The sequence below is a fragment of the Haplochromis burtoni genome, unplaced genomic scaffold, assembly GCF_018398535.1.
Source record: "Haplochromis burtoni strain Fernald_Lab_line unplaced genomic scaffold, NCSU_Asbu1 Contig_114, whole genome shotgun sequence".
In the NCBI taxonomy this organism is placed as follows: Eukaryota; Metazoa; Chordata; class Actinopteri; order Cichliformes; family Cichlidae; genus Haplochromis; species Haplochromis burtoni.
The window spans coordinates 1,206,625-1,232,159 of record NW_024582475.1 but is presented as its reverse complement, the minus strand read 5'-3'; the positions used below and the strand labels follow the sequence as shown (position 1 = coordinate 1,232,159).

The 25,535-nt window shown below is 39.7% G+C and overlaps 2 protein-coding genes across 4 annotated transcripts; one reads left to right on the top strand and one right to left on the bottom strand.

Moving 5' to 3' along the window:
- The first annotated feature begins 810 nt into the window (after nucleotides 1–810).
- Nucleotides 811–3,096, top strand: LOC102288779 (ras-related protein Rab-8B). Its single transcript, XM_005928743.3, has 8 exons — nucleotides 811–1,073; nucleotides 1,614–1,674; nucleotides 1,777–1,837; nucleotides 1,933–2,010; nucleotides 2,160–2,249; nucleotides 2,363–2,428; nucleotides 2,522–2,572; nucleotides 2,668–3,096. Exons 1-8 carry the CDS (start codon nucleotides 950–952, stop codon nucleotides 2,758–2,760), a joined length of 624 nt encoding a protein of 207 aa, XP_005928805.1. The 5' UTR covers nucleotides 811–949; the 3' UTR covers nucleotides 2,761–3,096.
- Nucleotides 3,097–3,857: 761 nt separating this feature from the next.
- Nucleotides 3,858–24,278, bottom strand: LOC102308915 (transient receptor potential cation channel subfamily M member 1). Of its 3 annotated transcripts, none has more exons than XM_005928814.3 (27): nucleotides 22,780–24,278; nucleotides 15,444–15,520; nucleotides 14,541–14,736; nucleotides 14,040–14,253; nucleotides 13,608–13,732; nucleotides 13,356–13,527; nucleotides 12,855–13,029; nucleotides 12,637–12,760; nucleotides 11,042–11,114; nucleotides 10,810–10,910; nucleotides 10,145–10,321; nucleotides 9,912–10,046; nucleotides 9,741–9,791; nucleotides 9,483–9,623; nucleotides 9,359–9,388; nucleotides 8,965–9,257; nucleotides 8,618–8,846; nucleotides 8,400–8,531; nucleotides 8,179–8,310; nucleotides 7,962–8,090; nucleotides 7,616–7,867; nucleotides 7,329–7,521; nucleotides 6,656–6,676; nucleotides 6,431–6,575; nucleotides 6,129–6,334; nucleotides 5,505–5,637; nucleotides 3,858–5,413 (listed from the first exon to the last, which is right to left on the bottom strand). In XM_005928814.3, exons 1-27 carry the CDS (start codon nucleotides 22,837–22,839, stop codon nucleotides 4,069–4,071), a joined length of 5,061 nt encoding a protein of 1,686 aa, XP_005928876.2. In that variant the 5' UTR covers nucleotides 22,840–24,278; the 3' UTR covers nucleotides 3,858–4,068. The 3 variants fall into 3 exon arrangements, with proteins under 3 accessions (XP_005928876.2, XP_014191125.1, XP_014191126.1); XM_014335639.2 differs by having other exon boundaries at nucleotides 7,347–7,521; XM_014335640.2 differs by lacking the exon at nucleotides 22,780–24,278 and adding an exon at nucleotides 16,753–19,774.
- Nucleotides 24,279–25,535: the final 1,257 nt, after the last annotated feature.

The following is a 25,535-nucleotide window of genomic DNA, read 5'->3' as shown; positions in this document are numbered from 1 at the left end:
ATACACTAGTCAAAGGTTTGGGCACACCTTCCCATTTATTTATTTTTTTCTTTATTTTCATTATGAAGATTGTAGATTCTCACTGAAGGCATCAAAACTATGAATGTATTGAACAATTATGTATTGAACAAAAAGTGTTAAATAATTCATATTTTTATATTTTAGATTGTTCAAAATAGCCATCGGTTGCTTTGATTACTGCTTTGCATACTATTTGCATTCTCTGAGCTTCATGAGGTAGTCACCTGAAATGGTTGTCCAACGAGATGTTGAGCACTTGTTGGCCCTTTTGCCTTCTCTCATCCCAAACCATCTCAGTTGGGTTTAGGTCAGGTGAAAAGTGTGGAGGCCAGGCCATGTGGCCCAGCACTCCATCACTCTCCTTCTTGGTCAAATAGCCCTTAGACAGCCTGGGGGTGTGTTTGGGGTCATTGTCCTGTTGAAAAAGAAATGATGGTCCAACTAAATGCAATCTGGATGGGATAGCATGTCACTGCAGGATGCTGCGGTAACCATGTCAGTTCAGTGTGCCTTCAGTTTTGAATAAATACCCAACAGTAGCACCCCCACACCATCGCACCTCTTCCTCTGTGCTTCATGGTGGGAATCATGCATGTAGAGACCATCAGTTCACCTCAGTTGGGATATGTAAACCCAGCGGACAGCAATATCAGGAAGAAGGCGCACAAGAAATCAGAAGTACCAGGGGCATTAGGAGCATTTCCAAAACTGGAAGTCTGTATCCAGAAGTGATGGTTAAAATCTAATTGTCCCTTTAAACTACAAAGCCCCACAATGCCAAGCGGGAACTGACGTCACATTTCTCGGCACCGGGCTGTCGCTAGTCTGCCCGGGTCTGCAACAGACAGCTGAGGGGTTTCCAGACGGGGGATCCCAGCTTCATTGCGGCCTTATAATATCGAAACGCAGAAGTCTGAAGTTTATTTCAATGGCGAAAACGTACGATTATCTCTTTAAACTCTTGCTTATCGGAGACAGCGGAGTCGGCAAGACATGTCTGCTGTTCAGATTCAGCGAGGACTCCTTCAATACCACCTTCATATCTACAATAGGTGAGTATTCTGCTGACGCCCCCCAAGGATAAATCTAATAAAACGAATGCCGGCATCCACATAGTCCAGCGTTTTACTGCATTGATCTGTCAGTAATAGAAGCTAGTGAATTTTTTCATGAAAGTAAGGAGAAGGACAAACGACCTAAAAGGGAAATAACTGCATATGAACCAGACAATAGGAGTGTGAGACTAATGGATAATGCTATTCTGTCCTTGAAGACTCGGATGCCCTAGCAGGGTTAAATACAGAATGAAATCAAAGCCACAGTCAAGACTTTTGACTTCTGTTACACTGTAGCCTTTATGCTGAAAACAGTATTGTGATAATTATGTTATAAACCTGATCGGCGCTGCAAATTTACACTGCAGCTATTTCTGCTTATTCCTCAAAATATGTTCCTCTAAAACGTGACACGAGATCACATTTTACCATTAATTGCAGAAATGCCTGGTTTCCTGTGTATGTGAGGCATGTGACAAACTGGATAGTGTAAGGTAACCGATTAAGCTTACGTGGCTCTTACTTGCTTTAATACAGGAATAGACTTCAAAATCAGGACAATAGAGCTGGATGGAAAGAGAGTCAAACTTCAGATATGGTATGTGTAATTTGACTGAGCTTTTTCCCTTTTTTTATTGGAAAGTCTGACTGACCTGCACTTTAACCTGCTGCCTGTGTTGTTGATTTGATGTGTAATTAGGGATACTGCGGGCCAGGAGAGGTTTCGCACCATCACTACAGCATACTATAGAGGAGCAATGGTTAGCTTTTTATTTCTCACCATGTTGCTATATATCTACCTTACCCTTGCACGTCGGGGTTCATAAATTGTTATTATTATTATTTTCCTTCCCAGGGTATCATGCTGGTCTATGACATCTGCAATGAGAAGTCCTTTGAGAACATAAAAAACTGGATTAGAAATATTGAAGAAGTGAGTTCCAAATTTAGTTATATTATTAGTATTTTTTTGCAATTTAAATTCTGTGATTGTTGATTATAAGTAAATTATAGTTGTTTTTAATACTCATAGTATCATACTTTAAATAACCATAAATAATGAGTCTTATTTAATTCTGCCAGCATGCCTCGTCTGATGTGGAGAAGATGATCCTGGGAAACAAATGCGACATGACTGACAGGAGACAGGTGTCTAAAGACAGAGGTGAAAAAGTGAGTCTGAAGCTAGTCATTACCACAAAGCAAGCATCAAGCTAATTCAGTTGAAGTTATTGCAATTTTCAGCGTTTGGCATAAATATAAATCTGTGTTTTTATTTCACCTAGCTGGCCATTGATTATGGAGTTAAATTCTTGGAAACCAGTGCAAAGTCTGGCTTGAATGTTGAAGAGGTAAGCTGGATGTTTTAGCCTTTACCATAAAGCATGACTTACACACAGTATATGTATGTGTAATATTTCTTTTTGTCTTTTATGTCACACAAGGCTTTTTATACCATGGGAAGAGACATACTGCATAATCTGAGCTCAAAGTCGGTAAGTTGAAGAAAGTTTCATTAATTAGTCGCTATCCCGTACTTTGTGTCACAGTCTGTATTTACATTTCTTCACCGTCAACTCTTTTCTTGTAGACTGACAACAGTGCTGGAGGATCAGGCAAACCGGTCAAGATCACAGAGAAAAAGTCGAAGAGAATTAAATTCTTCAAGTGCTCACTCCTCTAAGCTGCTCACGTATGTGGCGTGACATTGGTGTTTTGGAGGGTTTCCCGCCTTTTGGCCTTCCTCGCTGCGGAGGCGGCCGTGGTCATATAATCATGGGGCCTTATTGCCAGCTGGACTTACAGGTTCAGGGGAGGCTGAGATGCTACCCTGATCTGCTGACCAGACGAGGATCAATGACGAACGAGGCTTTATATGTGTTCATGCAAAAAGACTGATGCATGAATATCAGCAGTGGTTTGTAGCTCACCCTGCAGTGCCTGCTGACTGTGGACATGTCTGTAGGATGTCTTAAAAAATATCTGTTACAAATATTGGTCTCATAAATGGTAAATGAAGTATTTCATACAACGTAGCATCATTTTATACGCCCTACCTATTGTTACATTTACTATGACGATGCTGTAAGATAATCATATGGAGTTTCAGAATTGGTTGTAATTGTGTGAATTCATATATGTTAAGATTGTGGTATCCAGTGTTAATGCCATCATTTCTAATTGCACATGTGTGCCTATTTAAAGTCACAGTATTGCAATAGAAAGACAAAAATATGTAAAGAAAAAATAGCAACAACAAAAGAAAAAACAACCTACTGTTTTTTTACTTATTTTTAATAGAACCTTTATTTGTACAGGGTTCTGTGTCAAAACAAAGCTGTGAAAGAGTTTGTTTCTTGGAAGCTTGTACTTAATACATATTGTTACGCAGTTGTCAGTATTTGCATGAAAGCTGTAGGGAGACCTCAGACTATTAAGCACACAGTATCTGAAATAGAAAATGTTTACAGACAGTATTTGAAAAATGTTGAGCATATATAGGAAGTGAAAGTTTTTGCTGTTCACATATTTTGTGTGTAATCACAAGTAGCAGTTGTGTTCTTGCTTTTATTTCCTCTTGAGATTGTAGACACAGAGCACTTTCCCTTCACGCGTCCAATATGAAAACACAACGACTGGAGAAAGCTGTAATGTGAATGATAGTCCTTGTAAACTACTGTATGTTACATCAGTGAAGAGTAAAAATGGAAAAGAAAGTGGATCTTTATGGGAATGTTGATTTTTTTTTTACACAACTACACTGCATGGTTGAAAATGTTAAAAAAAAAAGAAAAAAAGAAAGAAACTCTGGTAAAGCTTTTTTTCCCCCATCATTGTCATTTTGTTTGTATCTTTGTATCAGAAACTCACTTAGTAATGATTTCTGATGGCAGGCTACATGTCCACTACTTTAATCATAGCTTTCTGTTTATCTTCTTGCTATTTTTTCCACTTCATGCTGGTTTATTTTCTCTTTTTAAGGCTCTCATTTTTACTCCTGGACATCGTCTTCCTTCTTCCCTGCATCTGATTTTGTTTCCTCATCTGCCTGTCCAAAAGTTGACACCTTTCTGCTTTCGTTAAGGACTCTCTCGCTGCTAGATGCAGCTAGCTGCTTGCTAACCATCATGGACTTGGCTCTCCTGTCGCTTGCGTTCCAAGTCTGTGATCTGTGAGAGGGTAAATATTTTTCATCAGCAGCTGTCAGATACTCTGTGGTGTTTGAGAGGTTTCTCTTGATCGTTTTTGGATCCTCGGGAGTTTCTGTTCCTGGAAGAGTCCTCGTACTTTCTGTAGGAATTGCCTCAGTCTGAGTTTGATATTGCTGGGTGAGTGTTCTGACTGTTGATACTTTAGGCATTTGACCCAAAGTGGTAGGATGCACCTGATACGCTAAATTTGATGGCCACTGATTTGGAGTTTTATTAATGTGCTCTACCAGTGACCTGTACTCTGCAGTTTGCATCATATCATCACCAGCCTCAGCTGGAGTGTAGAGGATGCTGCTCATAGCCCTCTTCTTAGTGATGGGAGAAGTCTGGCTTTGGTTTTCAGTAGGGATGTACCTCAGAGATTTAGTCCTCTTTGGCGAAGAGGAGTTTCCTAGCAGACTCTGGACTTTGTCTATGGGCTCAGGAGCTTTCTGTGGTTCATCAGGGGGGTTCATAATGATGGTGCTCATAGACCTCCTCTTTGTCAAAGGAGAAATGAATTGGTCTTCAATTGGATAGTGTTTCAACGATTTTGTCCTTTTTGGAGGGGACAAAGGCCTCAGTCTGTTTTTGTCTGGTAGTCTGTCTAGAAACATCGTGCTGCCTTGTTTTATGTTTGTTATTGTTTCTTGACTTGATGTTGCAGAAGAGGGCCTTTGTTCACACGGAGATATGAGAATATCTACAACTGAGCTTGGTGGAGGTCTCTCGAAACCTCCGGACTCTGAGCTCTGACCACCTTCCTTGGTGTTGAGAGTGCACATACTTGAGGCTTGCCGTAGACTCCGCTGTCTTTCTAGGCCGGTTTTTGTTGTGTCTTCTGTGTCCTTCTGCCTGGATGCAAACTCTTCCATATCCATGTGGAAGCGGTAAAGACTGTAACCGTCAGCACTGTTAATACTGCCTTGGCGAAGGAGATTGGAAGGGTCACACACCGATGAGTTTCGCGAATAGGTTCGAGTCAGCTCTAACCTGTCCACACCTGCAAGCTTCTCAAGGGCAGTTGCCATACGTCCATGGAGCTCCTCCAGCTGGGCCAGACGCAGATCCACCGTCTGCAGGGAGGCCTTCATCGTGTTCTCCCTCTCATTTACCTCTTCCAGACGCATTGACATATTCTCAACTCTGCCAAGAAGAGTTGAGAGAAAAAGAGTGTTTATGGAAACAGGAACCAATTTGAAATATTTGAACTACTTTTAAAAGGATAGTGATGTACCTCTCTGAAGTAACCTTGATGCGTTCGTCACTGGAAGACTGTTGCTCGTCCTCTTTCTCTCTGAAATATTCCTCGACACACTGTTCTTCAAACTCGTACAGGAATTTTAGCTCCTCTGGATTCAGCCTGAGCTCTGAAGAAAACACATGACAGCAATTTTTGTTAAAAAAATCAGTTCCAGCAGTTTCTTCATGTTTATAGGCTACAGAATCATGAAATTAATATTTTGATGTGGTTTAAACGCTTAGTGTGTATTATTAACCACTGAAAAACTGCATAAACTCTTTACCCTCATAAAGATGGCATTTGAAAACCTCACCTGTATCCTTAGTGATGAATTTTAACACCACAGTGTATATCAATAAAGATGTGGTTTGTCGACCATTAGAATAGTTTCTGTTTTTTATAGGTATTTGCATAGACAGAGACCATCCCCACTAACTTCTGATGCACACACACATACATTTTGTTCTACAAGCACGCCTGAAATTTGATAGAAACGGCTCAATTTAGAAGGCAGTTTCAAAGGATACTCCTAGGAGGCTTTCAAGGGGTAAAGAGTTAATTGCACTTAAGTATTAAGTATAATGATAAAATTGTTTTGGTTTAAAAAAGGAGACTAACTGAGGCCACGGTCTTTCTCATCTAGCTCTCCCTCCTGTTTCTTCCTGGCACATCGCTTGAACATCCTGTTGAAGAGGATATAGAGGTGGCTGAGGATGATGAGAGGTGGCGGTAAAATGGGACGGTCATGGAAAGTCATGATCAGCTGATATCTCTGGAACTTCCACACTTGGTTGGAAATTGACTTGACTTCAAAGAAGGTGTTGCTGTGGGACAGGACATGCAGACCAGTGAGTAAAAACTGTAAGAGGAGATATTTTCTTAGAAACAATAGAACAAGTAGACATTGGAAGTATAGTTACTTGAAGACCGCAATGAGCAAGTTGACCAGAAGAATGTTTGCTACGAGAAGGTAACAGGCCATAATGGCAGGTGTGAGCCAGGCACCGGGGATACATGGGGGGAGTTTCTTCCCATCCTCATCATATAAATGTTCACCACATGGAGCTGCAAGAATGGGAGGTTAAAGTTATACATTTATATAGACTTTAATGTAAATAATTAGAGTACCATTCATGATCACTTACGGTTGATTTCCATTGCATAGACTTGGAAAAATCCCCCAAAACCACAGTTCCGCAGGGAAATGGAGAAAGCGTTAAAATCAATAGACATAAGACTTTTATGTCATATTTCTGTCAAGGTCAAGCTGTTTTGCTTTAAAGGATGGACTGGTCTTATCAAATTGTTCATTGCACTTTTAAAAGTACTCAAACATACCTAGTTGCATACTTTATATCCTTGACATATTTTACATTTTTACATTTTTTTTATACAACCTTGTTCATAAAATTAAAAATGAATGAAGACAAACATCTGAATTTCAGTATGAATTAGACCACATGTTTAACAGCACCTTCCAGAAAAGGTTCAATACCATCTTCAATATCATTTCTAATTGAGGCTTTTTAAATAGTTGCTTGTTGCCTTCACCTTGACAGAAGAAACATTAACAGGAGAAGAAAAACTTGGAGGCAGATGATCATGACAGAGGAGATGACATACAGGCATCTATTCTGCTCTTAAGCAGTGAAACATTGTGTTGTACTGAATGTATGTATTGTAGTAAGTGCTATTCCAAATGTGCCAGCAGAGGGAGACAGAGTATGTCAAAGTGTGTGACATTGCTAAGACAGATTTTAAAACAGAGAAATAATGCAGTACTGATCATCTGCCCAGAATCAGGAAACAGAATCTTACTATGAATTCTAGTCTTACGGTCTATCGAGTCTGCAAAAACCTCCCCATAGATCATCCAATAAGGCATGTAGAAAATGTTTCTGGCCAGGCGCCATGTTGGCTCCTCATCTGGATGAAGTATGGCTTGTCGAGCCACTCCGAAGCTCATAAGCACCACCAGCATGATCACCACAAAGTACATCATATCAATCATCTGAAAGGAATCAAACAAAGAGAACATGCAAGCTCAGTGTGTTCTCTTTCTTTTTGTGTGTGTGCATGCCATCTGTGATTCGTTGAACTATTACCATTTTCCCTATCATCATCACATAAGGTCCCAGGTATTTGTTGACTCCAAAGATGTCCAATACACGAATGTACCAGAAGATGATGTCTATACAGTAGATAACCCTGCCGTAGCCCATGTACGGTTCAGGCTGTAGCCGTAGCATTAGCCCCAGAAGGAACGTGGATATGGCAGCCAGGTCTGTGATGTTCCAGTACTCCTCCATCCACACACTTATCTTTTGTTTCAGCTTCCCTGGTTCTGACATCAGAATCTAGACACCAGGATTAGGAGATCACACAGTATTCATTACAAGCCCATAAAACCGCTTGGAATTTAAGATATTCCGACTCTGTAAAGGCTCATACCTGTCGGACTTTTTCAGTGCCAAGTGTGAGGATGTATGCTATGACCATCCACTCTTGTATAGATGGCCATCGCTCCATTTTCACCAGGATAATGTAGTTGTACAGCATCAGATAGCCCAGATAGGAGATCTGTCAAAACAATAAGGTCATAAAGCTGTTTGTTGTTGTTGGCGGTCATTTTTGAAATGCATGCTTCACGCATCAGAAGGGAACTTACTGTGTTAAACCAGAATTTGGTGAAAGGTGCATTATAAAACTCAAAGAATCTTTTGCCAACTGGGATTTTATGGATTTTGGTGCTATCCTCTTCTTCGTCTCCTTTTCGGGAAGTTGCATCAGTGTTGGCATCCTGCAGCATCACAGCAAACAGCAAGCTTACAATCATTCACCCTTAAATTAGGCATATGTCTAATAAAAAAAAAAAGTATGAACAAGGACCTTGCTGGATTTTGTGTCATCATCTTTGTCCTTTCCCTCTTCTTTGCGTGCAGGTGCCTGATAAGAGGCATCGTCTCCAAGGCGGAAGTCCAACAGCAGAATCAGAGGAGGGAAGATGATTCCCAGAATAACCTGAGTGAGATAATCATTTTTCAAGTATTTCCGCTAATAACATTCTTCTTGTAAATATTATTGTTTTAGAATTTTTTTAAGTTAACCTTCAGGCCCGGGCTTTTTCCAATCCTCAAGCAGCCCATCCACATATCAGTGAGCAACATCTGGCTGCAGGTGTGAGCGATGAAGTCACGTTGCTTAGCAGCCACAGCCAGCTTCAGACAGGTGGAGTTACTCCAGTTAACCAGCTCATATGTTAGGAGTTTCATGGCCACCTGTTCATCGTGCTTGTAGGACTGGTCCAATAATTCGTAGGCCAGTTGTCCAAATTCTCTGTGAGAGGGACACAACAACAATTATTTCTATATAGCACTTATCAAAGTAGTTTAAAGCAAGTAGAAAAAGACATACATCGTTACAGAAAGTATAAAAAGCATTCTGCATCACTCACTTGGAGTTGTTTTCCAGATCTTGGGAGATATCATCCACCAGTTCACTCTCAGAGCACTCATGAGCCATGGCCTTATACAGTTTACAAGCCACTAAAGCCTTTGCCATAGCCTCTTCGCCACGCTGCCAGAGAAATAGTGCCATCTTCTGGCGCTTCATCAGCACCCCCCACAGCATCAGCTCGTGGAAGGGATACTTGAATCGACAGACTTCAGGGTCATCCGCATCAATTTCCACCTCCTCCTCTTTCTTCTTTTTTGCCTTTTTCTTGCCTTTTGACCTAGGTTCATCATCCTAACAAAAACAAAAACAAAACAACAACAGCTAGATAGATTGTGCTTCTGTGTGGGTTTGATTAGTTAAACTATTTTAGTTGTTGCGAAAGAAAACCCTACCTCCATTCCTAGAAGCTTCAGAGCTTTGGGCTGCAAGAAGAGAACAAAGCGTTGCAATTAATGTAAAATGTTACTTAATATTATGACAAACCACTGTCATTTATTTCCTTCCATCCATGCGTACCCTTTTTAGTCCATATAGATTATTGTAGAGGTTACGGAAAGCTTTCCTGGTGTAATTGCTTCTGTAAGCTCCGCCCATGAGGTATTCCAGCACAAGACCAATATCAATCAAAGTAATTTGATAATCTGGAGGAAGGTTTCCCTGCAGAAGTCATATATAAGAAAGCATGACATTAACTGCTTTAAAATAATATTGAACCTGAAATAAACTGAAATGATTCTGCTGAATGTTTATTGTTATGAGCAAAGACTGTCTTACCTTTTTGACATCCCTAACCACAGCGTGCAGGGTATTTGCCGGGCCAAGTTTCTGAAAGATGTGAGAAGAAGAAGGAGAAGTAGGTTCTGTATATTTTTATCCATCAAAACTCTGTGAATTAATATTTTTTTTCCCTTTTGCTGGTGTTACTCAGCATTGTAGAACTCTCACCGTGTTGTATAACTCTTCCAGCCTGGGAATGGTGAGGAAGTGGTGAATGTTGACTCCATTCTCGAGGAGCAGTTTGACAAAGTCCACTCTGTCCAGCACCAGAGCATCCATCATAGCCTGCTCCAGTGAGTTCACCTGATAGAATAGATATATAATATAATTATTTTCTCTATGTTCACTCTGTTGTCTCATATTTCCACATGTAACATTTGCATAAACTTCATTATTCCTACCCAGCGAATCAACTCCAACTTCCTTGGATCTGTTTCCTCTGGTGGTTCAGGTTTTGCCTTTCCCTTCCCTTTCCCCTTCTTGACCCGAGTCTTGCTGCGAGGAGCGCTCGCAGGGCTCTTCTGTTTCTCCTGAGACGGGGCTGCAGTGGTTGTAGTGTTGGCAATAGCACCAGCAGGCTGACCGAGTAATAATAGAAAAAAATATCAAACATCAATTTCTACTATGCCTCTAACTTGATCAAATCAGTTGCCAGTTTTTGTGTTTTGTGATATGACACAATTTATGTGTGCTTATATATGTATTTGCATGTGAGGTGTGTTTTTTTCCAGCAAGAACTGATATCACCAAGCTGAAAACTCTCCTTTGGTCTTCAGTCAATTCTTTTCACAATTTCTTCATCTCATAAATTCACTCTCCGTGGATACCTGCTGATTGCTTTGGGGTTTCACATCACACTTGTGTAGGCTGCTTCTTTCAGCAGATGAATTTGAAGCATTTGCAAATGCGTCATTCTAAACTTTCATCAACTCTGTTTCACACTTTTTTCTTTTTTTTTATTGGATTTTCAAAAACAAATTATTTCCTTCAGTATTGAATCCATGTAGTCACAAAGCACTGATGTGAAATGAATAATTTACACTGTTCAAAAGTGAGGAACACTCACTGGCAAATTGTGTCCGTAAACAAAGATGTGATTTCGTGCGATATCCACTCTGTTCCAGGCCAGAGCCAAACTGAGCTGGTCTGCTGCTGATGCGTTCGTTCCTGATGCAAGAAAAAAGACGGAGACGTGACGAGAGCCGGCATGTGTGGCACGCCGTAAGAGAATCTATTGGAAATATACAAGGAGGCAAGCTTCGAGTGGGATAACCACTGGTGTTGGTGTCTGATGATACCTTTTAACAAAGCAGTAAGGATGGCCATTTCTATATCCTGTTGTCCCTCAGACCCCATTCGAAAAACTGTAATCTATATGTGAGAATAAAAAAGGAAGCGAGGGAATGTTACACTGTAATAATTTAAGTTGCTGATAACAAACTACACAGATGAAATGATTGATGAAAGAATGAATTTTTGCCACTGATTTTCAGCAGGGCTTCTTTCTCCAGCACCCTGTGGCTGACCTTTCGAGCGCAAACAGCCAATTTAATCGTCAGACACGGCGATAGCGCTTGCCTTGTTACAGACTTGACGATATCAAATGAAATTACGCTGACGGGTCTGTCACATGCGCAGCCATGGTGAATGGGATTAGATTGGCATGAATATGTGGCACGGTGCCAGAGTTTTTCCAGCGCCGGCCTCAGGATGCGTTAATAATGAGCAGTCTGCATCAGTATGAACACTGAACACTTTTGTTTCTCTTTCAGGAAGCTGCAGGCTGCCTTGTTTGTGTGCGTGCGGACACTTTTATGATAATAATTTTATAATTCGGTTAAATGTTGCATCCTGGTGTTACATCACAGCAAAATGTAGCCCTCTAAATCAGTGTTTTTATCTGCCCAGGCCAGATGTTCACATTGGATGCACTTAGGATGAAAGGATTATGTGTGGACTAGACAGTGACACTGATTCACCTGTAGGTTAGTTACCGCCCTTTAGTTTAAGATTTATACATAAAGAGCTCAGACGACTTGGTTGTTCTGCCGCTTTGTCTCGATAGAGAATCAAGGAAAACTAAATAGTGTTTAATAAAAAACAGTACAATTCAGTATGATCTTTCAAAAAGCAGTTTAAGTTGCTTATGTGAGTGTTTTGGAGCATTAGGCAGTCTAATACATCTGGGATTGAGAGTTTCAGAGTGAAGTGGTAAACTGATAGCACTCTGGGGACTGAAAGCCTGCGGAGTGGATAGAGCAACCTGGCTGAGGATTAGGGAGCTGGATCCTCTCCTCCATCTGTGTGCTGTATGCTTCCTGTGAGTAGATGAAGTACGAGCTAAGCAGTTGATAGTGTGTGTTGATCTTTTCCTCTCAAATGTATAGATTATAGAGATTATATAGCGTTAGAAACTGTTTATCACATCAATTATGCCTTCGGGAATCTGCAAGAGATGCACAAATGCTGCTGCTACTTAGGCATTCATCTTGAAGAATTACTCTCAGCTCTGTCTTTTTTTTCTTTTTTTCTGCTGAAAACTTTTACCAGGTGTGTGCTGAACTGAGTTGGAGTACATACCACCATTTGACAGCTACGCACTTGCATGCGTCCTTAACAGTTAATAATATCCTACAGTAAAGCTGTAAAAGTCCCGGATTACAATATAATGCACATGACCACAAAAGAAGGTGAAATGACATGCAGGTAGCGGGGATTGTGTTTATTCAGTATGTTAATGGACATACACAAATGAGTGGAGTGGCGATGAATGACGATGGAGACCAGATGCTTCACAACTCAGAAATATTTATTGATTGACACAGACATGTTGCTTTAAAAATACATGGCTTCACTCCTACAATGGTTTCACTCACTTTGTTCCTCTACTTACCAATTCCCTTTTTTTCATGCACTCCATTACCATGAGCAGGATCTGCTGCGACTGGCTTTTGCTATAATTGAATGTCTTCTGAATAGTCACTAAAAGTTGGTCTCTGACATCGTCATTAACCAGGCTGCATGACAGGATAAAAAAAAGCACATTTTTGTTTTGTTTTGTTTTTTTAAGGATTGAGATCAGTGTAAAAGGCAAATCAACTGAAACCTCACCCTCCATCCTCTGAGAACTTGTGCGCAAAGGAAATGATGTCAGAAGCACGGCCGCTGCCATCGCACACCACCACAGGGATGGGGGGCTCATCTCTCAGACTCTCCAGGGCAATGGAGATAACGTTGGGACCTCCCTCTACTATTAAACACACCAGAGGAACCCCCTGACCCAAACCTGGAATGAATAGAGAGAAATAATCATTTGTTCCATCCTTTCTTTTCTCTGTAAAACAGTCTGCGAGTGAAATGATGAAGCTTATGTTGTGCTACGATGCGATGTGTGAGCAGACAAACCAGAGGAAGGAGGAAGTGACGTCAATGGTGACAGCTGAGCATCCCTTTGCTGTCCCTGCCTTATCCAAGTTCCAGGCATAGGATGACAAAGGGAAGCCCACATGTCACAGAGGAGCTCTCCATCCATGTGTCCAACAAGATTTTAGCTCACATATGCACATCACAGTGGACAGATTATTTAAAAATGCAGCGCACTAAACAACTTACGAGTATTGATCTTCTGCAGAGAGATGTGCTTCTCCAGCAGTCTACGGAGTTTGACCTCAGAGCCGTACTTCCCGCAGGTTCCGTTGTCTGTGAGGATGAAGTGGGAATGGCTGTTGTTGAGCACAGCCAGCTTGCTCAGTGGGTTTGCCATCGTCTGATAGGGTCTTGTTACCTGGAAAAAGTTATAAGAAGAGACATTACTTTAAAGGTCTTCTTTTTAAGGAGACCACATGCTGGTGCAAATGTCCTTACATCTTTTCCAATGAGGTCTTCTTTGTTTTCAAGGATCCCCCATGGAGCAATCCCTATAGCACACACCTTTCCACGTGACTTAGAGGAATGGTCCTTTAAGGCATCTCCAACATGGCGGATGACCCCTAAGTTAAAATTGGCAAAATAGAGCAATACAAATAAAGCTCTTTTGTGATGGGGCTGAATTATGGAGCATAATGTGGTAGTATTGCAGTAACCTCACGCAATATCCATCATTTGCAATGAATTTTCCACTAAAGCTCTAATTATAGTGCCTAAACCTGTGACAATGGGTTAGTCAAATCTCCCCCAGGAAATTGCAGAGTAGTGTTATGTAATAACAATTTGGAGCAAAGGTAATCTTCTAATGTCACAAGCTGATTGTTATTAAGTGAACATTAAAAGCATTATACTAAACCATCAGCGTCCTACCTGTGTTAACTCCACCCGTGAAGATCCAGGCTCCAGTTGTGACGGCCGCTTTAATCAGGCCTTTGCCAAACACTTGTTTGAGTTTGGGCTGGAGGTCAAAGTTCTGGAGACCCCCGTGTACAGAGATGAGCAAGGTGGGCAGCTCCAACTGCCAGTCCTTTACCATCAAATGCAGTAGGTTGTCAGGCTTGGTGTCGTATGAAACCCGGATATACTAGAAAAAACAAAGTTGGGAGGTTAATTATCACTTTTTTCTAGCTACGTCGTGTGCGTTAAGGACAGTTTAAAAACTCTAAAGCTCCTTAACACTGCATCGTATCCACTCACTTCTCTGATGTGAGAGAACTAACGGTATAAAAATGTGAGTAAATAATATTCCTTTACAAAGGAAAGGTCCACACACTTTAAGATTCTACTTTAATGATTACATTCTGTTTTTAAGGCACTGCTTGTATCCACAGGATCGAAGATTGAAGCAGAACCTTTTTGACTGAGACTCACCATGGCTTTGTTGATGAATCCTCCTCCTTGGAACTCAATGATGCCAAAGGCGTCCGTCGGGTACGTCCTGGTGTGCTTGATCACACTCCATTTATCCTTTGGGGTATCAATCTGAACCAGCTGGTGGGTTTCCTCTAAGGAGTTGGCACCGGGAGGGATGGCCACGTGCTGTGTTGTCAGCTGACCACAGGCACATCTAGACAGATCAGAGAGTATGAACTGCAACTTGAAGAAGCGAGTAAGACACACCTTGCACACATACTTTCATTGCTCTACCCATTTCTGGCAAATATGTGCCTTGGCAGACAAAGGGCTCACTGCCTGGCTGCTCTAGCAGCCCTGGAGTTTTCGCCGTGACTTACAGACGCATTGTTTAAATCCTGATAAATGCGGGATAGGCTGAAGTCAAGGGTGTCATGATTTCAGAAATTAATTAATTAATAAGAAAAATATTTGTCAGTTAATATAGACCCGAATGCCAGCTTCAAATGCTATTATATTATTTACAGGATATTATTTATATAACCACCACTGTCATAACTCACACAGCCCATTTAACAAGAAAAATGTACACCGATGCATGTGATCTAATTCTTAATGTTTTCAGCTTTTTTACTTTTTAACATAATTTAATGGATATTAATTTGCATATGGCTTTTTTTTAAAAAAACAAACAACAACAACAACAATACATTTTATAAAAAATATGCTAAAATACACTCTAAGCAAAATGAACGTTGCATGAATTTGCTTCAAGCTAGAAAAAAAACTGTTGTAATTCTGGAATAATGATGTGGATAATAACAGCATACCTGCACTTACAATCTGAGGACTTATATTTCTGACTTGTAATTTTTTTTAAAGTACAATTTCAAGGTAAATTTGAAGAATTGAAGTAATTACCTGGTTGGGTCTTTGCTGGGAAATATGTGTATACATTCTCTTTTAAGAAAGGTCCTCTCAATCCATACTTTCTGTGCCTGGGAAGACAAAAAGAAACATAACAAAAGTGTTATGCAAAAGCCGTTTTTCGAAGAATCCAGAAGTTGTACTTGATATGCACAAAGACATGAGCATGGTGAAGGAGCTGTGGCACTAAAATCATGCATGCTCTGTCATTTCTCATGTTATTGCGCCACAGCTGATGCTGGTAAAATTGCCTCCATTGTTTGTTCAAGTTTCATAAGCAGCCAGTGAAAAGCACAAAAGTACTATTCCCCCACACTTTGTCAAATCCTGTTCTGATTGCTTTCTGATCTTTTTCCAGTTGCCGATCAAAAATAACCAGAGTTCAAAGCGAAGGTTCTCAGAGGGCTATTGTTGACGGTGGAAGCCCAATTAACACCGAATCAGGGGAAGCAAAGCTTTCCAAGAAATCACCAGGAAGTGGGGTTGAAAACAGAATTTGAACCCTTGACAGCATTATTATGTAAAAACACATTAAAAATCTGTTTAGACTTTACCAGTAAGCCTGAGGTCAGATGAGTAAGGATGAAAGACCTTATATAAACCTCACTGAAGTCTTGTGATGATCACAAGTAGCCATAACACAGAACAGTTACTGTTCTCGCCCTGTTTTTCTGCTCAAATGACCCCCTTTGAGAGCAGCTGGACCGCAAAACCACAGACTTTCCCGGAGTGTCTACTCGCCTCCGCTTTAAGAAAAAGGGAAACCTTTGCATTTATTTATTTTTGTTTTTTTGCCTGTGCAGATGTCATATGATCCAAACCAAAAATATACACGAATGCAAATAGATGCATGTATTACTTTTAATCTGTTTTTATTGCATGTATGTCATTTTCTATTATGACTGTTTTCCACCAGTAATTCTTCGTGGGGGTTTTTTAACGCTTGTTTTTCAGTTCAACACTACTACTGTATACATTTGGTATAAATTATTTAAAATTATACAAATACATAGATATCAGCCTTACATATATTATCTGCTGTTACTACAGTGCTCTTTCAAGAATGATGTTTTGGAGCAGCTTCAAAACAACTACTTTTTATTTAGCATGAGTTTTTGTAAAAAATGTTCCCATCTTTATTTCTCAGTGTCATCACCTAGACGTCCTGCAGTGCTGCCTGCTCACATTTACCTCATCTGAACTCACTTTTCACGGTCTGCAATTAATACAACATCGGCCGCTGCTTGGAAAAATCCTAATAATGCAACTAAATAAAGTTTTTAAAGGGTTTCGACTCACGTACAATCCTCTTGACGGAGCTTCAAGGTCCTAGTGCTGCTGGAAATTAGGGCTAGGGAGTGCAGGGGAGCCAGAGCTTTCTCCTGGTGCTGCACTCCCAGTGAAGTGGCCTCATTGAATCCCACAGGACATGAAACTTCTTCACTTTATGAGGGCCAGTTAATATGATGAGCATGTGAGCAGGGTCTTTGTTCACCCAAGTCTCATGACTCCAGTTCAAGGTAATCCTTTTGGGAGTCCCATGACCCTTTCTCCATGCCCAGAGGGTATTTTCATCATTCGCTTGAACAAGGCACAATAAATCTACTTTGATAACCGGCTCCTAATCTCCCAATTTGTGTAAAACTCCTTTCTTTGTGCTCGCTTCACAGTTTAGAAGAACTTCGCCAGTGTGAGACGATGGAGAAGAGCGACTAACCTAAAAGTACTGCAGCCTCGTTCAGAGGGTCCCCAACTTCTCGTTTGAAAATTTTCACCCCCTCCAAGTACTTTGATTTCAACCCAATTTGCATAATTGAGAGAATTGGATGCAGGCATTCTTTTGGAAGGCGCCTTGTTAAGACATGACTGGTCTCCAGTCGGGGGTCAGTCAGTGCTAATTGCAGTTAATCTTTATTTCCACCCACTATGTTTTTGTGGAGAGAAAGAAAAGGCAGCAGTCCAGATATTCAGTATTCCCTTAATCTTCCTGTTTAATGTCAGGTATGTTAATTTGATCTACATTTAAAAACACCCTTTTTTCATAAAAAAAGAGACTCCCAGTGCCCTTTTGTTATCATATTTATCCTCCTGTTTGGGTATTTAATAAAAACAGTCGTCAAGTTATAAAGGGATTGCAGATGCATTCCTAATAACTAGAGATGGAGCGAACTGGCACTAAGTAGCAGACGTCTGCTTAAAGCCTTTTTCATGTGAATGATTTGATAAGCACTCCTTTTATGGTTGAAGTGAGCAGTTTTAGCTCCAGTAAAAAAAAAAAACAGCAGAGGCTGGTGGTAGATGACAGAAAGACAAAGAGAGAATCCTAGCATCCCCCTCCAGTTTCCCACTTTTCTTCGTGCTCCAGTAAAAAACACACGTGGGCCAATGTTAATTATAGCCGGACAAAACAAAGCGCATTTCCAGAAGGGTTTGGCCAGTGTGACGCAGTTATTTCAGCTTACTTAAACTCATTAACCACAGCAATTAAAACCAAAATCCAGTCAGCAACCAGCTGGCTCGTTAAGAGCTGCCTTTGAGCACTTAACAAAGAAAAAAACAACAACAACAAAAAAAAACATTTTAAAAAACCCTTGAAGAATGAGATAATGCAGGATCCGATTGTGTCACACCAAGCAAATTAACAGGACTTAAGACAAGCCTGAGAACAATCAACAACATTCATTCCAACATGCAGACTTTGGAAAATTAGTGCTTAAAACAAAAGACAGCTATATGAGACGGAAATTTAAAAAAATATATTTATTATTAGCCGTACTGATGCAGTGTTTTCCTGTCAAACTTTGACCATGCTTAGCACTTTAATACAATGCATTGGACATCGGAGCAACAATGTGTATACAAAGGTCACATTCACAGTATACCATACATTCATTCCTTTTTATACTGGAATCACATGGTCCTGGTCTCCTGACCCACAGCTTAGCAACAACTTGACCACAGCTAATTTGTTCCAGTAAAGCTTTAATTACACTACGCAGTCCCAAAGGCTCATATAGAGAAGGTATAATGATGACTTTATATCTGTATGTGGATACCTGACTGGCAGCACATGTTTGGTTAAATTCTGTAGCTATATCAGTTGAAAATCAACGTGTCAGATATTCACAATATTGCGGTAACAATGGAATTCATACAACAAAAGCTTTGTGAGCACAAGTGAAAGAAAGGATTTTGGGTTCCTATAAGGAATGTGATGTTACCCGGGTTGAAGATCAAAGCAACTAATTGCTCCTCATTGGTATTGAATAGCTATGCTAGTTAGAGCTTGATGCATTGTGACAGGAAGAAAACCCATGTAGGCTCTGTTAACTGTCTAAAAAAAAGCGTTTTAGACTCATGGTAAACCACATGGGCTGAATATAAAGCTGCCTTTTACTTGTTTTTACTCGAGGAGAAAAGATATTTCGTCAAAGTGGCACACTCCACTTCCAGGGTCTGGATGGGCAAATTTGCATTAACTGTGCAGCAAACTGTTTTCAGTCAGCCCTGTTTGTAAATGCACTCTTTGTCCTCCTGAGTTGAAAAATCCAGTTAGCCATCACGAGTCCAACATGTCACTGATTATCCCCGAGATTTGAGGGAGTCATAAGACATGTTTTAAGGCTGCTGTTTTTCACTTTTTCCCTAAAGCAGTCTGACTGAAATAGAGACCAAAATCAAGGAATCGCAATAAAGTTAGGGCATCCTAAAAAACTAGCGACATCTGAAATCTTTCTGTTGTGAAAGTGAAGGAACTTACTCATTATGGCTACAACAGTTTAAGTAACGTAATAATTATCAATCACGCAACTAAAAAATAACCAGGTTACCCAACAATTTTAAGGATTACAAGGGTTCATTTATAAGCCTTACTCTACATACATAGCAGCCTCAACAGATGTTACAGGGATTCGACACCCTGATGAATTCATGATTTGAACTACTTACAAAGAAATGAGCTGAATGCAATTTCAGTTGTAGATGTATGTTAAGAGTAAATGATAACTTTTCAACTAAACAAAAGAGAAAAAAATTGTTGTCGTTTGAAATAAATGTGCATTTCTGTTTATTTGGGTCAAGTATGCCAAGTTTTTCATTGGCAACAATTTAGGGATTAACAGTCACCAAGCCAGTATCCACAGTGGATTGCACTATTGTGTGGATTATAAATATACCTGGGCCCCTAAGCAGTCCCTAACCTCATCACCAAGGCCAAAGAGCTCTGGGTTGACCAGTACAAAAGCTGCAATGGGCTAATGGATCACCAAGGCAAGGCAAGGCAAGGCAAGTTTATTTGTATAGCACAATTCAACAACAAGGTGATTCAAAGTGCTTTACAGAGACATTAGAAACAAAAACAAATAAAAAGCATGATTTAACACTGATTAAAACAAGCAAACAAACAAACTAATTAACAAACAAACAAAAACGTATATAAAATCAAAACAGATAAAATCAGAACAGTAGATAAAATCAGTAGTTAAATGTAAGTTTTGAAATTTAAGCTTAAAAGTGTGGATTTGGTGCTTTATTCAAATGCAGCTGAGAATAGGTGAGTCTTCAGCCTGGATTTAAATAAACTGAGTGTTTCAGCTGATCTGAGGCTTTCTGGGAGTTTGTTCCAGATATAAGGAGCATAAAAGCTGAATGCAGCTTCTCCGTGTCTGGTTCTGACTCTGGGAACTGATAAAAGACCAGATCCAGATGACCTGAGGGATCTGGAAGGTTCATACTGGGTCAGGAGGTCACTGATGTATTTTGGTCCTAAACCATTCAGAGCTTTATAGACCAGCATCAGAACTTTAAAGTCTATCCTCTGACGGACAGGCAGCCAGTGTAAAGACCTCAGAGCTGGACTGATGTGGTCCACTTTTTTGGTCTTAGTGAGGACTCGAGCAGCAGAGTTCTGAATGAGCTGTAGTTGTCTGACTGATTTTTTAGGTAGACCTGTAAAGATGCTGTTACAGTAATCAAGCCTACAAAAGATGAATGCATGGACTAGTTTTTCCAGGTCCTGTTGAGACATCAGATCTTTTATCCTTGAAATATTCTTGAGGTGATAGTAAGCTGACTTTGTTATTGTCTTAATGTGTTTTTTTAAGTTTAGGTCTGCATCCATCACTACACCCAAATTTCTCGCCTGGTTTGTGGACCACAGTCACCACCTTTGTTAGGAAATAAAACTTTTTGGAACAACTTCATTCAGAGTGTCTTAAGGGAAAAAATGCTGACTTTGACACCAAGAGCATCATCCCTACTGTCACACGTGGCAGTGAAAGCATTAAACTTTGGTGGTGTTTTCCCATCAGTAGTACAAGATAACTTTATTGCAGTTTATTGCATTTATTGCAACCTCATATACTCGAGCATTAGGAAAAGATCTGAAGAGAAGAGTGGTCGAATATATCTACAGAGACTGTGCTTGCCAACAACGGTTATTCCACCAAGTACTAAATCTTGTGCTCCAAGGAGATCAAATGCTTTCCGTCACTAAAATTCACATTATTTTGTAGCCATTATAGGATGATTTTGTCATTAAAATTTATCTTAGAGTTATTCTGAATTTATCAGCTGCCATATAAATTAAAAACTTTGTTTTTATGTGAGTGCTGTTTCTGTTGTTTCTGCATGTTTTTGCCTTGAGAGGGATGTATTCAAAGAATTTCTTTTTTGCTTTGACCATATCTTTTGTAATAGTCTTTTGGTGTGCGCTTAAATAAATGCCATTTAATTTCATCAGAGGCGAACAACTGAATGTGAAGGGTGGTTGGGTGACTCATACATCACAATCTCATATGAGGTGCAAACCCAGAGTGAATCTGGTAGGATATACAGATTCAGATTTTTACTGGTTGTTGCAGTTTTTATTACTAATGTTTAGTGTCTGAGTACAAACTCATCAAAAATTAGTCACCCCCGTTAACCTGCGGAGAATTCATGAATATTTCTTTTCAGTATTTTCTAGTGATTACTGTTTTTTATTTAACTAGACATAGATGGAGATGAATACTTTGCTAATTTCATCTAATTTATCAGGTAATATTTTGTGAACACATCTATCTAAATGTGTTCTCTGTTGGAGGTTTTCAACACACTTTACGTTTAAGGTGCTCTCTGGTGACTAGAGGCCAGTGTTCACCATGATTTCAGCTTTATGATATGATCAGCAATGATACTCAGGTAGGGTCTGGTATTTAAGTGATGCTCATTTGCTACTAAGGAGCCCTAAGTGTACCAAGAAATTATCCCCCACACCATTACACCACCACCACCAGCCGCAGCAGCCTGAACATCATGCTTTTATGTTGTTTAGACCAGACTCTGACCCTGCCATCTGAATGTTAAAACAGAAATCGAGACTCATCGGACTAGGCAACATCTTTTCAATCTTCTGTGGTCAGATTGTGAGAATTGTAGCTTCTTTTTCTATCCTTAGCTGAGCACTCAATAGTCTTGTGTGGCATCAACAACACATTGTTACCCAGAGAAAAGCTGCTCGATGGATAATTTCTCTTTTTAGGATCATTCTCTGTGAACCATAATGATGATTGTTTGGGAAAAATCCCCGTGAATCAGCAGTTTCTGAAATACCTAGACCAGCCTGTCTGGCACAACCATGCCACAATCAATGTAGTTATTTAATCCGACTTTCTCCTTCATTTAAATTTAAATTGAATAATATTTGTCCTTAAAAATTCTGTGCTCATAAGCCTACACAACAATAGTGCAAACTCTCTTAATTTGCAGTTCACATGCTCTTCTTCTGGGATATGTTGCTCAAATATTAGGAAGAGAAATGTATGAATAATTACATATTTTTGCTTTCAGGGTCTTTTAAATACTTTTTTTAAAGACTTTACAAAGATATAAAAGTCAGTGGTTATCAAAGCTGGGTCATTAGGATTGAACACTGTACTGGAGAATGTGGCTGCAGTTTTAAATAGCATTCAACTTTTAAAGGCTGGTATATGAGCAGCAGTTCTTAGAGACTTTATGCTAAAGAGAAAACCTCTAAAATGATTGGACGAGAAGGGCTGAGGCTAGATGACAGTGTTGGCACCATGTTGCATATCCTTAAAGTGATGACTTGAGTAATCATACAGTTTGTGTTTGCAAAAAGTTTGCTAAAAAGCTAAGATAAACTTCCTTTTCTTGAGAACAACATCATTTATAAAAGTTCCATTAATAATAGATTACAATTCAATTTTTAAAAATCCTTTAAAACATTTTTTTAATCCTAATTGAAATCCCAGAGTGGAAAAAAGTCTGAAAGGTAATAAAAATTAATAGCTGTTGAATGTGACATTGATGCCTGCACACTTCATCTTACCTTCTGCGAGCCAGATGTGCTGCGTTTGAGGGAGGATCTTTTAAAGGTGCCAGTGTCCATGCTGAAGAGTTAACTCAAGAGAGGAACCCTTGGAAAGTGGCGACAGGTCAGGGGACGCCAGCAACGTCGACATTAGAGACAGACAGAAACACTCAAGAGCCACTACAGCACCAGGTGATGGCACCAAGCCCTGGATTTACACTTTAAAACTATTTTGCTTCACCTTCAGTAAAGGTTTCAATGCTTCTCTCTCCTCTATGCGGCTTATTCCCGACTGACAAGACAGAGATCCCTGCCAGGGATATAAATCACTCGATGACACACTTGACACATAGACCCTTTTCCACTGCCGAACATCCCATAATCAGGCTTAATGCAGCCAGCTCTTACGAAGCCTCAGAGTCTAATGGATAGAGATTTAATAAATGGTTATTGAAGGTAAATCTACTTTGGCACACCACAACCCCCCAAAAAGGCTTAGAGAGAGATCGTGCAAGCTGTGAAGCTAAAGTTAGCCAACAGAAAGCCAAAAGATATCCCACCAGATGAGATCTGACAAGGGAGACAAGAGGGTCCCATCAGGGTGCAAAAACATAGGTATGCATAAGCAGAGAGTACTTAGACTCATTAAGAAATAATAAACAGAAGGAAGGATAAAAATTCTTGAGTGTTTTTTATATTTGGGGATCTGAATAAAACAACACATTTAATCTCTCCGCATCTTACATTTAGGTTTTCCCACCACATTGAGTAGTTGTGCAACACATGTGGAGCAGCTTGTTTCATAGTATTAGTAAGAGTTTGACCTCTTATATAAGACTTTAAAAATTAATGGAAATTCAAACTATCACTTGTCAGCACTATAAAAAACACTGCATTTAGCTTACCCCGAGCAAATATTTTTTGGGTATTCATTAAAATGGCTAAAAATATGGACAACAAAATCAAAAGCCTTTAGGTCTTATACAGAATCCAACACTTCAACACCTGCTCTGCTGATGTAATGTGATGATGACTTGTAATGTTTGTTGTCTGCACTTTTTTTTGTAGCAAAAACAAAACAAAAAAAGTCGACTTTGTTATAGATGGTCTGAAAATCAAACCCAAGAGAAACCAGTTTAGGAGCATGAATTTCATGTCCAGCACCTCCCTCTGCTGGACACTAAATAGAACAGTTTTAAGGGTGATAAATAAGTAAAGGATTACCAAGCTCACCAAGATTTGAAACTGGCAAGAAATGATGCACACAGGCTGGATGTAACAGCCTGTGTAACTCACTGTTTGCCTTACAGTAAAATAAGCTGTTAATGTAAAAAACAACAACAACAAAAAAAAAACAACAGCCCTGTCACAGTGAAGTGCCCTCCCACAGAAACACATTGCAACACAGGAAACTGCAACAAGTGTGAGTGAAGTAATGAGCTACCTAATCAGCTAATCCAAAGTATGCACTCACCAAGCATCTGCTTTACTCTTACAACTATGAGCTTTGGGAAACAACTGTACCTTGCGGTGTCAGTGAAGACAGCTGGATGACTTCATCAGGTCATAATCTCAAACAATAAACATGAACCTTGAATGAATGGTTACTTTTTCTCTGCTCGACTCCAGCCATGTGTCTAGGTGCTGTCTGCCTCTTAGAATGGATTATGTGTAATTTCTCCTTGTAAGCAGACACAAATGAGCTTTATCTTCTCCTGGTGGCTTTGTATTGGCCAGTGTGGGGAGATTATTTGTCTCCGAGAGAAGTTATAGCACTGAATGGAGCAGAAGAAAGAAGGAATGATGAAAGACCCCAAACCAGATATATTACTTAGACATGCGAGTGATGTCAGACAGAACTCCAAATAAACAACTAATTTTGATATCTGGGATTCTTTAAATTGATTTTTTAAACTATTAGTTTCTTTAAATCAGAGGTTCCCTAAACATACTTGCAAGCTTTTACAAAACCTAACAGAAAAATTTCATCTTTAATAATAAGACTCTTCCACTGCTTTGATTGGATGAAAAAAAGAAAAGAAAAATAGATATTCTGTTGCACAGCACAACTTAAAAGTGTGTGTTGAAAAAATTCTGTAGTCAATCACTATCTAATCTAAAGACCCATATATGCTTTTTTAGAACTTGATAATGTTGCAGTTGATGATTACTCAGTTGCATCACAATTAGACTACTATGGACCTTGTGGGTTTCCCCTGCACGACCCTAGAAGAGTGTCAACAAGATCAGAATCAGAATCAGAATCAGAATGGGGTTTATTGCCAGATGTTGAGGTTTACAACATTAGGAAATTGCTGCGGTGCTTCAGTGCAAGATGTGCAAGATGCTGATACTATTCAAAGTAAATCCAACTTGAGAAGAAAACAAATAATGTGATGAAATTTCAATACATTCTCTGATCATTTTAATCTAACAAGCAACAGTTAGATATGTATTACATTTCTCTGCAGCAACCAGGTGCCAGCTTTAGCCACAAGAGGGCACTCTGATCCCTCGTATAGGCACAACAACAGAGTTCAAAGTGGTCAAGGTGGTTATCACTTTAATTGGGTCAACTGTTTTTGTTTATTTCTTTGTATGTTTTATATATCAGACCCATCAATACAACCAAAATCATGGGACGAAAGGAAGCATTAGTTCCATCTATGCCAGAGCTAACTTTCTCCTCAGACCCCCCCCCTCTCAGAAAACACACAATGAGTGAAAGGGTGTAAAATATTTGGGAACTGTGTTTGAATCTAACACAAATGTTA